The sequence below is a fragment of the Nematolebias whitei genome, chromosome 23, assembly GCF_014905685.2.
Source record: "Nematolebias whitei isolate Nwh7 chromosome 23, NemWhi1, whole genome shotgun sequence".
Lineage (NCBI taxonomy): Eukaryota > Metazoa > Chordata > Actinopteri > Cyprinodontiformes > Rivulidae > Nematolebias > Nematolebias whitei.
The window spans coordinates 8247862-8265779 of NC_056520.1; the positions used below are offsets into that span (position 1 = coordinate 8247862).

Here is a 17918-nt window from a genome sequence, read left to right on the forward strand (position 1 = left end):
CACGTTTTAACTAGACGCTGATGCCTAAGCTAGTCGACACATACCTTTCTTGGGGTGTTTGTGGGGCTTTGCTTTAGCAAATGCCTAATTTTTATATAGTTTATTCAGACAGCTATTTTAATCAGCTGATATTTAATAGTTTGTGATAATTAGCAGTATTTTTGTTGTTAGAAAGACCCAATCGGAGGCGCAACAAAAACAGGTTCAGGATCTCAACAGCAACCCTTGGGCTAAGTGTGCTGATTAGTAATGGAAGCCAGGTGGTATTATTAGGAACCATTGAGGACTTCTGTTGGAAATGACAGCACAAGACTAAAAACTAAAGTATAAAAGCTCAAAGAAAACCAGATCATGTACTTCCAGAATCCTTAACTAAAGATCAAGAAGAAGTAGAGACCATGGTGGTTTGGGTTTATCAAAACAGTTGTTCTGTGGTCATTGAAGCTACCTTACCGAGTTCCTTTTTGGTACTTTCTGTCTTTCATTAAGCGACGTCTGAACTAACCCGTGATCCGTTCTGTTTCTGTAGAGATCAGCACGCCAGCCGACACAGTTACACCAACACTGCCTCCAAGCGCAGAAACCACCACCGTCCCCGTCACAACTACAGGTCAGAGATCAACGTTATCATCTTCGCCGAGCACCGAGACCTCCTTGGAGTGCTTTGGGTTTTAAATGTTTGTACTTTCTTGTCTTTCTTTTTCCCAGCCTCCACTTCGTCATCCGACAACATGTGCGACTTTGACCACGGCCTGTGTGGATGGACGCTCGACTCCAGCGCCCCGCTGCTCTGGTCCATGCACAGGCACGGTGAGAGAATCTGGTCTCACTCACTGAGGGGTCAAACTTTGTTTGCAAAGATTCACAAAATTGACACCAGGCTTCCATTTTGGCGTGTGGCTGCATGTAGACGTAGAAAAGGTCAATATCAAAACTTGGATTGCCCACATCAAAATTCAAGATGGCCACCGCTATAATTATTATTATTTTTTTTTATCTAACGCGACCACTCCTGTCGTTTGAGGAAAATATGCCACAGGATGAGGTTTAATGTCAACAGCACCAAGCGTCCTGCCTACCGAACACCCGACTGTCGGTAATGATGTAGCATAGTGCACGGTGCAAACGTGCTAGCAAAAATGCTACTGTCATACCACTCCCCCCGTCGACAATTATCGTATTAACGTATCGTTAAACACAGATGTAACACCACCCCTCACCCCCCATTGATAAAAACCGGTAGCAACGTAGCAATAACGTAGCAGGCAGGCAACACAGACGCCCTCACCACCACCACCCCTGTCAATAAAAAATAAAATGCTACGAGCGCCCTACCAAGGGAACTGATTAGGGGAAACGCTGTAAAGTATAATTTCCTCAAATAATTGGGGTGGCCAAAGATTAGTCTATGGTGGCCATTGCCCCCATTGGCCACCCCCTGGCTCCACCCCTGGTGGTGGATAAAATGTCTCCACTCAGGATCCGTCACTCTGCTTTGCCTCGGACAACAAAAAATGTTCTTCTCCACAATGTAACTCCTCCTCACTTGAATATCTTGCACCAAAAACATTTAGGTTTTCTTCATTCTTTGTTCAGATCCAGTCTAGAAAAGCACTCATCTCCAGAACTGCAAAGCAGTCACTATTTAAATCCCTCAGAGACGGAGACATCAACGTACCCCTCGTCACGTTGACTCGTTAACCCCAACGTTTATTGTTTTTGCACCTCTCTGCCATCCATGTAGGTTTATACGGTTTACATGATCTCAGCTGTGTTCCTCGTTGTTGTTGAACTAGGCCTGTCACGATAACAAATTTTGCTGGGCGATTGTCTCAGAAATTATTGCGATAAACGATAATATTGTTTGAAATTTGACAATAATTAGTAATTGCCAAATAAATTTTAAAAAGTTGGTTCATTTTTGTGTGTAGTACCTTTTTTTTAACCACTGGATAGTAGTATAAGACTGTTTGAACCAAAGGATGGATAGTGAGGGAGCGAACAGCGTGTCTGTTTAAGAAAAATGGGAGGGAGGCCCCTTGACGTGACATGGGCTGTCTCTCTTTCCTTTTCAGTTCTCAAAATGGCAGCCGCTCGGTGTGGTTTGAGCTATTTAGCATAGCATTTTTCACACAAAGCTTTTAATAAAAAAATTAGTAAACAAGTTCTCAGCTTCTTTTTGCAGAGAAAAACAACTTTTTAGAAGAAGGCACGGGTTTCAATCGTGAATTTTGGAGCTTCGACAAGACGAAGGGTTTTCCCCAAGGTCGGCCTGTTAGCTTAGCTCGTAGCTTAGCTTCTCAGCTTAGCTACTTTTAACGATCCAAAAACACAATTTTGGATTGTTAAAATAGATTTTAAAGAGAAAGGGAGGAGTCAGTGAAGAGCACCGGAGCTGAGCCTTTTGTCATCCAGTGTCTTCAGTAGAAAGAGAGAGACGAAACGATAAAGCCAGTAAATGAAAATGAGGTTGATAATTTTCATTTATCATGCGATAAATTGATTTATTGTTTATCGCGACAGGCCTAAGTTGAATTCCCTGACTGGTTAGCTGAAGTTTGCCCTTGGGCAGTTTCAGTTTGGGCTGGGAGCTTTCATCCAGGGAGAATTTTTCGAGGTGCAGAAAACGTGTGCAGAAGTTTTATCAGCGTCATCGTTTACAGACGACACGCCGTTCTCCCACGATTAAACGGAGTCGTTCCCCCTCTGCGTCTTCATCGGTTCTATTAAAACAGTTCCTTTAAATTGAAAGAGGTCTAATTTAGCCACGGCATCGTCTGCTCGGCGAGGGCTCTAAGATGAAAATGAACTGAGGGAACCGGCGAGGAGAAGACGCGCATTATTCAGCCTCACGTGTGACGAATAACACTCAGTGTGTCAGAAAGCCCCAGCAGGACGGGGCTGGGACCCTGTAGCTCCGATTAATTTCAGGGCAGGAGACTCCAAAGAAGAACGATTATTCCCACTTGTCCTCTCCTGGCCCTCCATTACGTCTGGCACATGATATTGTGTAGACTTCCATCTCCTTAGACATTCCCTGCAGAAATAATTATTCCTTCTTGCTGTACACACATCCACAGATCAGAAGTGCAGCTTTTGGCACGCTGTTTAAAGCGACCGAGGAAGCTTCCTGGAAGGGTTTTTACTGCTTAATACATTTAACCAACAAATGAGACGTTTGTCGTCCAGTTACTTCTTTAGAATCTGTTTAGCCTGTACACCACAGTTGTGATGTCATCAGGGTCGTACCCAGGAGGACGAAACAGGAAGTGCCCCTATTTCCGGTCATTACTAGTTTTCAATCATCAGCGCAGCTTCTTTCATCACCGAACGGTTTCAGTTCTCGCTCAGGTTGCTCCATCTTGCCCCGTCGTGGAGCGAAGCGTGGAGTCAGATATTCCATCAGTCCGTCTACTCGTTAGTACGTCTTGTGAGCATGAAAACTTGAAAAAGTAATGTACCGACATGTTTTAGTGTGGGTCTACATCTAGGCGCAAGAAAGGTCACTATCAAAAATTGAGTTGCCACCTCAAAATCCAAGATGGCCACCGGCATTCGTCCATCCATTCATTATTTTCTGCTTGTTCCGAAGTCGGGTCTCGGGGGCAGCAGCTTGAGCAGGGCGGTCCAGACATGTCTCTCCACAGCCACCTCTTCCAGCTCCTCTGGGAGGACACCATGGTGTTCCCAGGCCAACCGAGAGACGTAGTCTCTCCAGCGTGTCCTGGATCTTCAATGGGTTCTCCTCCCAGTCCAATATGCCCGGAGCACCTCCCTACGGAGGCGCCCAGGAAGCATCCTCACCCAGTGTTTTTCCTATCATTATACAAGCCCCCACCCCAGGTTGACAACTGATGGTACTGATGTTGTGCTAAGCTAGCGGTGCGCAATATAGACGCGCTAGCTAAAAAGCCAAGTAGCGTTTCGTTTCCCTCACGTTGAGCCCAACCCCCACCTCATCGACAAAAATCACGGAAGAAACGAGCACCCTGCCAAGGCGAGGAAACTAGGGGAAACACTGCTTACCAGATACCGGAACCACCTTAATTGGCTCCTCTCGATGTGGAGGAACAGCCACCGCCATGTTTATCTGTAAACTGTCCACCACTATCATCTGAGGAAGCCATACTTTCTAGTTTTCATTATGCTTAAAAGTGTAGTTTCCTCAATTATTGTGGTGGTTTATGGGATGGCTAAATATGAATCTATAGTGGGCAAAGCCACCATTGGCCACCCCCTGGTTCTGCCCCTGGTGGTGGAGAAAACGTCTCCCTCTGCTCTCCAGGATCCAGGATGTTGAATATCTTGCACCTAAAAACATTTAGGTTCATTCTCTGTTCAAGCTACAAACATTCACTGTTCAAACCTCTCAGAGACGGGGGACATGGGGCCTTTGGTTGTTCCCGCTGATGTCATAGGTCGGACGTGACCTTTGACCCCAGCTTGTAATAACGGCAGAATTATCCGCCGTGGGCTGCTGTTGCTTCGCAGACTGACTCACTGTTTGCTTCCGTCTGCAGCAGGAACAGATTAATAACTCTTTGTCGTCCCGTGTTTATAAAAGCGGGCTCGATTATGAGCTGTGCGGCGAACAGGAGGCGCGCTTCAGAACAATAAAATGCTTGAATACGTTTCAGCCGGAGGTCTTTTCATGCAGACTCCTTAAAAATAAAAAGAAAGTCCCACGCAGCAGGAGTTGCTCGTTCCGGTGGCGTCCAGGGGCTGAGGGAGGTGCTGTCAGAGTCGTGCTGTCTGCACAGAGGGGACCAGTCCAACTGGTCCCCCAGATACAGAACGTCCAGTCCAAACCAGCTAGTCCGTAATCTGAGCTAAATAATCCTGCTGCTGGTTCTGTGGAGCCTCTGATTTAATGCACTGATTGTTGATACTGGACGTTTTCCCACCGGGCCCACTTAGAGAAACTTTTCACTCCCCGACACATCCAGTCGCTTTCCTCTCGTACGGACTTGGTGTCCAGTTTGCAAACTAAACATCCTCCGGTGTGAACAAACGAAGTGCCGTGCGCTTGGTGGGAACTTTTCCGTTCACCTGGAAGGAGGGGGAAGAGGAACGGCTCCTGAGGGGGTTTACGTAGCGCTCCGTGTCTGAGTGGCCCATTCTTCAGTGTTTATTTTTGTCGTGTCCGTTTCGTAGCCATTGTGCGGCGAAGATCTCGTTCCTGTTGGCAATCGGTGCCGATTTTTGTTTTAGTCGTGTTGGAAATGTCTTACTGTGTGAAAACGCTTGCTGTAAGTGGACATGTCTGCCTTTAGGCGTGATTAATGGTGATTATTGTGTGACTGAGCGCGCACATGCTCGTGCATGGATGATTATTTACTGTGGAAAAGGTGACTATTTCATAGAATCTACTACAGAAAGTCCATAAAATCAGGGTTTTTTTTAACTACTTTTTGTATTTAAAGGGAGAGTTCAAGTCTTTATGAATGAGGTTGTGAACAAGTAATATCTTACCTGCTGCAGATAGTTACCCCAGAGTTGGAGACCAAAACCAAAGTGGGGTTGCTGTTGTCCCAAAACAACTCCAGCTTCTAAAACGGAGCAGTGATTCATACAAACATTTAAAATATTCGATTATACCCTTGCTGGAGGTGTCCCGGCCTGCACAGGAAGATTACAAATATCCACAAAATTTTAATAAACTTAACGGTTGATGTGGAATTGACGGCGGTAAAAATATCTTTGAGATGAAATTTGCGTGAACTGCTGTAAAAGTTTTTAATGTGCGCATTGAAAGATGTGGTGAAGCCTCCGTTCAAGATAATTTATCTCGATACGATGTATTCATCATCACTAGACGGAGTGGTGTGTAATCGCTCCATCACCCCTGCTCCAAGGTCGCAAATCAAGGTCAAAGGTTAGACGAGGCAGTTGCTATAGAGTGCTGTTTAACCGTTTGTCGACGAGCGTGTGATGTGATGGGTGGAGACAGATAAGTGTGAGGAAAACGAGCGCTACAGAGAGCTTTTTAGCTAACGTGTTTGTATTACGCACCACTAGTTTAGTGCTACGTCAGTACTGGCTATCGTGGGGGGGGGGTGGCATGGAGACACGTATGTGTTGCTCACTGTTTGTACCGACGGTTTTCAAGCAGAAGTTGGAGTGGAGAAATGAAAGCTACAGAGATAGCTTTTTAGCTAACGTGTTTGTATTACGCACCACTAGTTTAGCGCTAAGTCAGTACTGGCTATCGTGGGGGGGGCGGCATGGAGACACGTATGTGTTGCTCACTGTTTGTAACAACAGTTTTCAAGTGGAAGTTGGAGTGAAGAAACGAATGCTACAGAGATAGCTTTTTAGCTAGCGCTTTTGTATTGCGCACCACTAGCTTAGCGCTATGTCAGTGCCGGCAGTCGTCGACGAGGGGCATGGAGGCACGTATGTGTTGCTCGCCGTTTGTACCGACAGTTTTCAAGCATAAGGGGGGGTGGAGACGGATTAGCCTGAAGAAAACGAGCGCTGCAGAGATAGCTTTTTAGCTAGCGCGTTTGTATTGCGTACCACTAGCTTAGCGTTGCATCAGTACCGGCTGTCGTTGACGGGGGAGGTGCTGCTTGTAGAATGGTAGAGGAAACAATGCTCTTGTTTAGATTAGACTCGTTTTAAGGTGGCTGCAATCCATTTTGGTCTTGACCTCCTCGGACTAGCCATTAGCTCATCAGTTTGGAAAACACGGTTCCTCCACTAAGCCACAACAGGTTAGATATGAGCCGTTCACGGCTTTAAAAGACCCAAACTTTTAGGTTTATACGAAGACGGTCTCTTTTTTTGTAAATACATCAAATCCAGCTTAATTTAATGTTTTTGATGGAGGCAGCACTTCACGTTGAATAAATGTAAAGCACTCAGAGTTGAGCGGTGATCCTGCCATGTAACGGTACGTCTTCCTTTCAGAGCTCAACAGCTACCTGTACCTGGACGCCAGCTTGAAGACGGAGCAGCAGCGAGCCCACCTGGTGAGCCCCGTGATCGCCGCCGACACCGGACCGCTCTGCCTCATCTTCTCGTACCAGCTGTTGGGGGAGGCCCAGGGCCACCTGAGGGTCCTGCTGCGGGACACGCACGACGAGGACACCGTCCTCTGGGCGCTGAAAGACGACCAGAGCTTCGTATGGAAGGAGGGCCGCACCATCCTGCCTCGCTCCCCCAAAGACTTTCAGGTACGGCTGCGGTTGTTTCTAGTTAGCACACAGTCGATCTCGGTGAATTGTATCAACGTTTTTCCAGACGTCACGAGCAGTTAATGTTCTCGTAAGAAGGAAAACCTCTCGGAGAACACGACGGCGTGTTGAGCGCAACTTTGAAAGGCGTCAAATTAACTTTTTATCTGCCTCCCATGCTCCTCTTCCTACCCTCATCCCATCTTCCCTCCTCCTCCGCCCCTCGTCTTGGCTTTCCGTTTTGTCTGCGTTAGATCGTGATGGAGGGTTTCTTCGTGCACGGCGCCAGAGGGCACATCTGGATAGACAACATCCGCATGAGCGCCAGCGCCCCCCTGAAAGAGTGCACACGTAAGTCTCAAACAGCGGCTCCGTCCTGCTTTGTATTAAAGCTAAAAGAAGCGTTCTGTGAAAAGGTTATCATCTTACCTGCTGTAGATGGCTCTTTGTTCGAAAAACTCTCTGCCAATCCACACAGAAATACAAATATTGAAACTCCAGCGTCCAAGAAGGAGGATTTCCTCCCTCGTCTGCGGCTACTGAACGTTTGTTTAGTTGAAACGTGAAGGAAAGTTAGCAGATGAAATACGGTGACTTAGAGATTTTCTTGCTAGCGCCTGTCGACTCGCAAAGTTTAACTTAAAACGCGCTGATAATAAAGAAAAAGGAGAAACCACATACCAGTATGATATGTGTTGTTCTTCTATAAGTCTAGCAACAACCTGTTTGGAGAAATGGAGCAGAGTGAGAACAGCTAGTCTGAGTAAATGATTGTTTATATACCATTACGTTGCGGTTTGTTTCATGTTGTGTAAATATTTAATGATTTTAGGTTGGTTTTTTTTGTTCATTTTTGGAGATTAAAGTGTTTGTCCGTCCGTTTTTTCAACTGGATAACTTGGAAAATTAGTGAAGTGCCGACTTTCATTTTGGTGTGTGGCTGCATCTAGTCGTAATTTGGGTTGCCACATCCAAATCCAAGATGGCTGCCACCATGTACGTGTTTAAACTGGCCGTCCTGATTGTTTGGGGAAACTTCTTGTTTTTATATTTCTTAAAAGTAGAGTTTCCTCAAATGATTGGGCGTGGCCAAAAATTAATGTATGGGGGCCAAGGCCACCATTGGCCACCCCCTGGCTTCGCCTTTGCACCTGGTGGGGGATAAAATGCTCCCTCCGCTCACCAGGGTGGGGGCAGAAGGAGACATCAGTGTACTGCTTATTTTTTGTTTTCGTTTAGTTTTTCTTTGGATTTTTTAAAGTTTTTAGTACGTTTTAATAGCCCACAGCTCGTTTCTTCTTCTTCCTGTCAGCCATCAGCTGTTCTCACTCAGTAATCGCCCCTCCCTTTATATATGCAGACAGCAGTAATCCACTTTGGTGCTCAGATTAGCCACCACCTCGTCAGTTTTATCAAAATTCGGCTCCAAATCTCTAAACTGAGGTTGTTCAAAGAGCTATCTGCAACAGGTAAGATATGAATTGTTCATCACCTTTCCACAGAACCCCACATCAAACGATTTGATCTTGAGCTCCACTAAGAGTTCCAGAGATGGTCTTTGTGCTCACTGAATGCAGAGAGGAGGAGGCTTGACTTCTTCACAGAAACAAAGAAGAGAAAACTGGGCCATAAATGCCTCGTGGGCCTTTAGCGATGCTAATCTACGTTTCATCCCATTCCTCCTCTCCTCGCGCGCTCCGGCGTCGTGTTTGTAAACAGAGCTCTTCCCGAGCCGTCAAAGGGAATTACTGAGAGGATGTTTCCCCAAGTCGAGCTTTGGGAGGCCGGGGCGAGCCGAGCGCCTTCATCTGGCCCGAGCCGGGGCTTCAGGGAGCCTCTTGAACAGATCAGAGGCTGAACTCTGGGTTTGCAGCCAAGAACACGCCCACCAGGGGGAGGAGACTCAGACAGAACCAGGGGGAGGGGCCTCAGCGTAAACAAAAGAACGTCATTTTCAGTGTTGTCGCCTAATTTAAAACAATATTTTTCTGTTTTACGTGTCGCACGCATCCTCAGAGAGCTGCCTCCATGCTCCTGTTTCCTCCCGTCTGTCTCCTCCTCCGCCGCCACTCCCTAAGCATGCTGGGATGTTTCTTATCACGCTGCACAGTGTAGTGTTTTCACGGTGCGTTTGTGTTCCCGCCAAAAGGCTCCGGCTCCCAAGGTGGGCTCCTTCACTGTCAACCACCTTTTACACACATCAGTTTGCATTCCAGAGAATCAAAGCGTTTTCAGCCCGCCCGCTCCAGTTTTACCAATAAATTTCTTGTCTGAACTTTATGAGTACCCCCCACACACACTCGAGCTCGAACCCATCTAATATACGAAATTGCATTTCTGCTCATGAGCTCGGTAAATGCCATAATTCACGTGAGGTGCCGGGGGAAGTTTGACGCTCTTCTGACATTTGTGTTGACATTTGTCTGACTTTCTCCCCGTCGTGTTTTAAACTCATCTAACGCTCTCCGTCTTTCTTGTCCCCGCTGCCTCGACTCGTCTCCCTGACCAGAACCCATCGCGGCGTTTTCTCCTGAAAGTCCAGGTGAGTTCCTCCTCCTCCTCCTTCCCGCTCGGTCTTGCATCCTGTTCGTTAACGCAACAAACGAGCCTCGGCGCTCTCTTTGGCTGATCGGAATAACAAACATCTGCAGCATGAAGACGGCACTAAACTTTTACTAAAACAAAATAAAAGAGCCGCCGATCCTTCAAAACAAAAGCTTACCTGCTTTTACGCCGAGGGTTAAACAAGAATGGCCTTTTTGTTTTTAATTGTGTCCGTCAAAACTTTAAAAACAGCGCTTTGCAGAAACTGATCAGTGTCTGCTGGAGATGACTCTCAGCTACTCCCGCATCAAATTTTAGCTGAATACCTGCCACAAAAGCAACTAAACTTTAGCTGTTTTTGTGTTTTCTATAGCTGGTTAGCTGTGCCAGCCATCTTACATCAATTCGACTTCAAAAGTCCATGTAGGTGTACATAACTTTCTGCTCAGTGAAAGGTTTGAAAGCTCAATCATCCAGGTAGATATATCACAAAAAAGGTTAAATCAGGTCATCTGGACAGGTTCTTTAAGTTTCTGGGATTTCCACAGAGGGCAGGCTTGAAACACATCAAGGAGGTGCTATTTATAAGACAGATCTGGGTTGGCAGGCCTCAGACTGAAGAAGTATTTTGGAAGAAAGACAAAATGTTTCACCCGGTGCTTAATTTGAGCCGGATCCTGCCAGAACAGGATCAGGGAACTCTCTACAGGGAGCATTCTGGTAACGGTTTGCTTGGATCTAGTAACTCTCAGGCTTACAAACAAATTTGACTGCCTTGAACAAATAAAACATATATTGGATTTTTAAACTGAAAATAATTACATAAACACTCATTTTAAACATAACAGCCACTTACGTGCTTCCTAATATCAGAGCTGCCCCTTCAAGTAGCATTCCCACTTGTACCCTTAAAAAAATCTCCGCTCCTAAAAGTTCAGTCATGGGCAATTTAATTAAAAACAAGTTTAAGTGGGTCATTAATAAAATGTGGTTATTTATTTAAAAATATGACAAATATTTGATGGGTAATCATGTGACGTACGTCACGTTTCAAAATAACAGCTATCAAAATGGCAAAAAGACGGTCCAATTTACTTTCATTTTTAAAAAGTCTTCCCGTTGTACAACTACACAACGGAGAACTGAAGCACTTGAAGGCGCTTGAAGTACTCGACGCTAGAGTTGCATTTGGGCCTAAAAAATCTGACCTAGCCTGAAACCATATCATTTTTTATGAGCCCGACCTGAAACCGACCAATTAACTGTGATTACAGGCCCGAACCCGAAAAAAAATACAAGTTTTTTTTATTTTTTTTAAGCTTTTCCTGCTTTCGTAAGCAAATCAGTTTGGCATGATTTAAAAACTTTTTTCAAAGAAAGGAAGATATAAGATTGCTTGTTTATTAACAAGAGTCAGCGGATTATTATAGTTATTATAATATTATAGTTACTACAATATTATAGTTATTATTGTTATTATAGTGATTAACGGTCAGCAGACGCACGCGGCTGATGATCCATATTGAGTTGTCCGCCATGCGCGTCCAGCAGCTGAGTCCAGTTAAGCTTCAGGTGGGTTGTTGGCAGTGGTCCATCTGGACTTTTTTTTTTTTTTTTACCTCTTTCAACTGGCTGGTCAGCGTGCAGTCAAATGGACGCTTATGGCTGGTGATTGGATCTTCAGCCGCGCGCGTCCGCTGACGCAATAAAAAGTCAGACACCGGCCCGCCCATCCAGCACATTATTTTGGCCTGGCCCTTTTTGGCCGGGTGCGGGCCCGGCTTAAAAATGACGTCTCTACTCAGCACGTGGGGGTGGGGGGAATGCTTGAGAAGCAGAGCGTGCTCTATTCACACAAGGGGAGCTGTTGGTCAGGCTACTCTAAAATAGTTGTTGAATCAACTGTTTACTTATGTAGGTAAACGTAGATATTTAGCAACCCATTAAAATACAGGATATGGCATTTACTTTGTTCAATACTTTCTGGAGAAGTCCCCCCCCCCCCCCCCCCCAAAAATGCCATTTGCGTTCCGGCATTGTTTGGCTTACAAATTAAGCACTGGTTTCTCCCAAAAAGAAACTGTCCAGATGACCTGATTTAACCCTTTTTTGTGATTCCTGTTCGCTGGTTCCACGACTGGATTCAAATTATGATTGTTTGCCTTTCAGGGTGGGGGTGGGGGAGAAGTAGGTTAGTTTTAGTTTAACTGAGTGAAATCAAGGCCACAGCGTAGAGTCAGACGTTTGCAAAGAGCTCCGTCTTTCCAGTCGGAGGCTGTCAGAAGAGATTTAAAGAACTGTCTGCCTCATGGAAAAATATTTGGAGCGTCCTGCGGGAGCCCGGTGAGATTGATGCAAGTGTTTGGGCGTCTCATAATGCCTCGCAATAAGATTCGAGCTCGGCGCTTTTATTGTGATGCGTGTGCATTTCTTCAGCTTTTCAGTCTCAAAGCCTTCACTCGGAGAGAGAAACGTGGCGCATCCCGAGTGGAAAGCAATCAGACAGAGAGTGAGCGTGGGGTATCTCCTCTGCCTAATGAGGGTGTGCAGTGTGAAGTAGCACGATCACGCACCATTTCACCCTGTAATTATGTGACACGGTCCAAATATCAGGAAGCATTGAGCTCACCGTCACCAACTCAACGTGAGATTTAGAAGGTTTTTTTTTTTACTTTCATCTTGAGCCGACGAGCCTTTTGGAAGCCAAAAGTGTTAAGAAAAGGGAGTTTCACGCCAGGATAGAAGATCTGTTGTTGTCTCCAAGGAGAGGTCTGGCCCGGAGGAGGAAAACGAGACAAAAGAAGAGAATAAATTACAAACTCGGGACAAGTCAGCCTGTTAGATAACGGACCGCGCGGTCCGGTGTCGCCTCTGGAACGTTGGCTTTGGCGCCCCGCTGGCTCTTGCATGGCTCTGAGGGCTGTTTGTGACATCCTGTGCCGGCGTAGAACAGGAAGAGGAAGCTCTTCAGCTTCATGTGCGTCCGTTATTGTTTAACTGATAGCTTATGGCTTTCGATTTCACACCAAGTGACGTCATCTGAGCTTCAAAATAACAGATTTGACTCCATTTGCATTCGATTGGATTGATATCGAACCAAATCTCTGGATGATCTTGGTGTGAAAACTTGTCCTCGAACGGCCATCCAAGCCGCGCGACCGATATGGATGCTTTCCTTTTTTTATTTTATTGCCTGGGATATTTATTTATTTTTGCAACTGGCATGTTTGGGCATGCTCTTATGGTTTTGATTGTTAGTTAAAGCCCCCAAAATGGATATAAATCTATTATTTTACCCATTGGCCAATTACTGTGTATCTCTCCACCAGGGGGAGGCGTTCCTGTGCCTCCCTTGCCAATCCACTGGTATTACATTATGGCTGCCGGAGGCGCCCTCCTTCTCCTGGCGGCGGCCATCTTGGTCAGAGCTCTCTGTTGCTGTCGACAACACCTGGCCACCAAGAAAAGCCAGCTGTCCGTGGCCTACCACAGCTCCTCGCAGTGCTTCCAGTACTCAAACTGGTCCACCAGCATGGCCACCCCGGGGGTGGAGCCGGTCCTGACGGTGAGGCTGGACAGCCGCGACAGACACCGCACCCTCTGCTGAAAAGACGTGCCGCTTCAGACGACGTCTCTGGGATGTACGAGTCGTGATGCTGCTTGTGGGCGGAGCATCCGCTCGATGAAGACTTCGGAGACACTGCGGCCTCTCACGAGCTTCCTCTGAACGTTTCCCACCACGCCGCTCGTAATGAGCAATGGATCCAGAGCTGAGTTATTTTTCCGAACATCTCGATTCGGGCCATGGAGCGCCGACTATTTGTCCTCTCAGAATGACCCCAGCATGGACGCACACATGGACTGGTGTGGGCTGGGAATTGAACGGAGGGCCAAGAGACTTGAGGAGCTCTGCCGAGGAGAGAACTGTCGGCTGCGCTGTGGCTGGAAAAACAATCAAAAGACGTGTGCCAAGAGTGAGAGGGACCGCAACAAAAGGAGGCAGAAAGTGTCCCCCATTGTCCTTTTTTAACAGCATGTGCACATTTAAAGCCACCAGGACGCAGCTCCTTCTTACTTAAAGGCGTGCGTTTCAAGCGGAGATGAGCAGCTCGTCTGATAGAGCGGCTCGTCCTCTGCTGATAGAGCCGGTGATAGATGCCGCCGTCTTCACCACTTACTGTTTCATCTTGATTCTCTTGTGTAATAAAGCTCGTTGTTCCCCACTCCCATTTACGCTCCGTACCACCCACTACAGTTGTCTCCCCCCCACCCACCCCCAACTCGTCTTTGAGCTACCCAGATGAAAGCAGCGCCACGCCGGGCCTCGTCGTGTTCTCGGCCCGACTGTGCGCTTGTTGTTTTTGGGGTTGTAAATAGACACAGCTGTCTGCCATCGCCTATTGGTCTTTGATTTATGTTCCTACAAATCCCACAATGCCGCTGGACCAGCTGGAAGCCAGAAGTGGAGGGTTTGTTCTGTGTACACGCTCACCCCTTGAGATGTTGTATAATGAATACCAGAAGCTATTGACGAGGGTTTTTTTTTTTTTTTCAATAAATAAAACACTTCTACCAAATATTTAACACGTGTAGGATCTAAACATAATCTGTTGTGAAATTCTGCTCCGCAACGAACAAATTGGCCCAGATTTCCCTCCTTGCAGTTGTTCCGGGGGCGATCGGATCTGATCCGAGCTCAGCTGGTTCGAATGAAATGAAATGCCGCCTAATGGGGCGTCGCTCTCCAGGTCTGCCACAGCTGCACGATCAGCTGCAACTCTGCAGAAGACACCTGAGTTTGTCACTGGTGCAAAAAAAAAAACAACTCCCTTTTTTTTATTTTAATTTTTTTTTTATTTTGGCACACGCCCACTTAATGCTTTTAAATCCACTCGGACGCCCGACTTGATCCATCTCGGCACCATTACACGCCACGCTTCGAATAGTTGTAATTAGTTAATGGACAGGTAGCATTTATTAAGGCTGCAGTAAGCACCCCAACCCCCATCTGCTGGACCTCCATCGACCCCATTTGCTGCCAGCTTCTGTTGCCCTGGAAACCGTCTTAATAATGCCATCGGCCATCAAAGACCTCAGATCTAGACGTGTGCCTTGCCAAGCAGTTACTCCCACTCCTGAACGCTTGCCAAAAGCACCAAACACACACACACAGACACAAAGTAAAAAGAAAACTCTTCCAAAGTACACTTGAGCGTTTGAGCTACAGCCCATTTCTAGTCCCACCAGTCGTCTGATTTTCAGCTTTAATGTCAGAAAACACTTTTTCAAGCTCCTCATTTTATTTTCTTCAACGCGCCGCTCTTAAACTGGTTCAAACGACGGCGTTGTGAGGATTTTGTTGCGTTTGTGTCCACACAGAATGAGCAGTCTTATACGATCTTTATCTAATGTGATGACCGTGTGTTTGACTGGAATGTATCTTAATGAAAATTCTCTATGAATAAAGACCTATTTTTCTATTACAACATAAAGTGTCTTTGTGTTCTTTCTATATACCGACCAAAGATGTTTTTTTTTGTTTGTTTGTTTTTTTTACACCAAAATCTTGACTGCCACACTAAAAGGCCTTGAAGCTTGACTTGGTTAATTATTCAGCGCCGTTTAAAAAAGATGAACAAGATCTGAACCAAAGTTTTTAGTTCTTTGTTTATCCATGCACTAGTTCTCCATGTTTCATCGCATTCAGCTCTAGTTTTTATGTGAAGTCGCTCCATCTCGGTCAGATTCCTTTATTTCTCTGCAGATGTTTGAAAGTGCGCTGCTGTTGACTCGTCTGTAGTCACAGGACGAGTTTTGGCGCTTCGGCATCCTGTTTCGTTTGTAAACTGGCTTGCTGCTTCCGTTCTTATCCGAGTGACAGGAGCTTTTGTGTTAATGTTGGTAATTTTTTATCTACTTCAGTGCCTCTTTCCTGCGGGGTTCCGCAAGGCTCGATTCTTGGACACCTTCTGTTTGCACTATCTGCTCCCTTTGGGGTCTATCTTGAGGAAACATTGTCTTTCGTTTCATTATTATGCTGATGATTGTCAGATTTATCTGCCCTTAAAACCAAATAGTTCATGCACAAGTCACCCTCTGTTAAACTGTCTTGATGACATCAAGGCACGGATGGCTTCAATTTTTTTTAAGTTTCAACAATCCAAAAACGAATGTCGCTGTGTTTATGTTTAGCCCTAACTCTACTGCTGTCTCTGTTCCTGTAAAAACTAGTCCACGCCTTCATTAAAACCCGACTAGACTGCTGTAACGTTCTTTAGGTTGGGGTCAGTCAGGTGTCCCTTTCACGTCTCCAGCTCGTCCAAAATCCTGCAGCTCGGCTACTAACAGGAACTCGTAGGTTTGATCATACCTCCCCAGTTTTGTCCTCCCTTCACTGGCTCTCTGTACGCATCAGAATTCTCCTGTTGACTTTTAAGTGCCTAAATGGCCTTGCACCCCCTCATATCTCTGAGCTACGTCAACCATATGCTTCTTCTCGGGTGCTGAGATCATCCAACCAGCTGCTTTAGGTTGAAGCTCAGAGGAGATCGGGCTTTTTCAGTCGTGGGCCCCAAACTCTGGAACAATCTGCCCCCCCCCCCCAACATTAGACAGACTACTTCACTTCCTGTTTTTAAATCTTTGCTAAAAGCACACCTGTATTCACTGACTTTTAACACAGTGTGGTCTGATTTAGTATTTTATTGTTTTATGTTTTTTGTTTGTCACTTTAAATTACATTTTGTTATCATTTATTTCTTTAATTACAGCCATTGATTTTATTGGTAAGCACTTTGGTAACAGCTGCTGTTTTTAAATGTGCTTTATAAATAAATTTGACTCGACTTGACTAAAGGTCAGTGTGTCCTGTGCTTCTCTTTGACAGATAACCGACACAATGAAGTTGGAGATGGGCGACTTTTCAGCGGCAGAGACCCGCAAGGGATAGGTGAGAAGTTACTGACCGTCCATTGCTCAACAAAGAGCGAACTGTTTCTCTCTTGTCTCTTCTGCGGACTGTCCTTTAAGTTGGTTTGCTTCCCTTCCTGCCACAGGTTTGCAGTTCCCTGAGTGGAACACGGCGTCTCCATCATCAGAGCCTCCAGTGACGAGCGTCTCGGAGAAAGACAACTCCTGGTTGTACACCTTGGACCCCATCCTGGTCACCATCATCGTTATGAGCTCGCTGGGCGTCCTCCTGGGCGCGGTCTGCGCCGGCCTCCTCCTCTACTGCACGTGCTCGTACAGCGGCCTGTCGTCGCGCTCATCCACCACGTTGGAGAACTACAACTTCGAACTATACGACGGCCTCAAGCACAAAGTCAAACTCAACCAGCAGCGCTGTTGCACCGAGGCTTGATGAGCGGGCGTTTTGAGTGTGGACACCTCGCACTGTTGTTCGTCATTTTCACCTCTTCACTTTAGCGCCCGCTGACTTCCTCAGTGGCGCAGATCACAGCGAGATCTCGTCTAGGGGAAACGTGGCACCGTCCAGTATTGGTTTTTGTCCGATGGACCAATGAACGATGGACTTGGGGGACACCTTTAAGGACCGCTCCATCGTAGGGATGATGGGCCTCAAATATCGACACATATCAAAGACCAATGCCTGGCTCACCTAAAGAGAAATGTTTTTAAACGCATCATAGATTTGTCTAGTTTTGAAACTGGATGCTGTAAAGTACACAGACAGAGCCGGACACATCGTGTTGGAGAGGTGATAGGTTAGGAACGTCCTTAGAAAGTGTATTTTTTGATCACATGTGAACACAGTGGCCTAGATCTTAGCTCCTTTGTTTGGCCCCTTGACTCCTTTGTTCCGTCGTTGACTCTGCCACCTCTCAGTCTCTGTTATCCTCTGAGTTCCTGACAGTCTGTGGTATTTTTAGTCATTGACATCCCTTGAGTTTTTGCTCAATCAGTCTCTTTTGGTTTAATGTTTCCTTTCTGGCCTGTCGGCAGTCTGGGCTGGACGGTAAGTTTAGTGGAAGAAAGTATAAATATGTGTGGAGGTAGGCGGGGGGGGGGGCATTTTAAGGCATTATTTTTAACGACAAAAAGGCGTTATTGTTAGATTTAGTTGTTCGAGACTGTTGTCGCTGGTTCTTGTCGAAGAGAAAGGTCATGTTTACATTACCGTAAATCGTAAAAGGTCTGGATTTGGACGGTGCAACCTATGGATTGCTGGTAAGAGCA

The 17918-nt window shown here is 46.2% G+C and overlaps 1 protein-coding gene across 1 annotated transcript in view; it reads left to right on the top strand.

Annotated features, from left to right (window-relative positions):
* Window positions 1-17193, top strand: part of nrp2a (neuropilin 2a) — a 90505-nt gene extending 73312 nt beyond the window's left edge. Inside the window, exons 12-18 of the mRNA XM_037696429.1 lie at window positions 530-610; window positions 709-810; window positions 6913-7178; window positions 7433-7529; window positions 9688-9720; window positions 16609-16671; window positions 16778-17193. Of these exons, the coding sequence (XP_037552357.1) occupies window positions 530-610; window positions 709-810; window positions 6913-7178; window positions 7433-7529; window positions 9688-9720; window positions 16609-16671; window positions 16778-17082 (947 nt within the window). The 3' untranslated portion in view covers window positions 17083-17193. The remainder of the gene's footprint in view (window positions 1-529; window positions 611-708; window positions 811-6912; window positions 7179-7432; window positions 7530-9687; window positions 9721-16608; window positions 16672-16777) is intronic.
* Window positions 17194-17918: the final 725 nt, after the last annotated feature.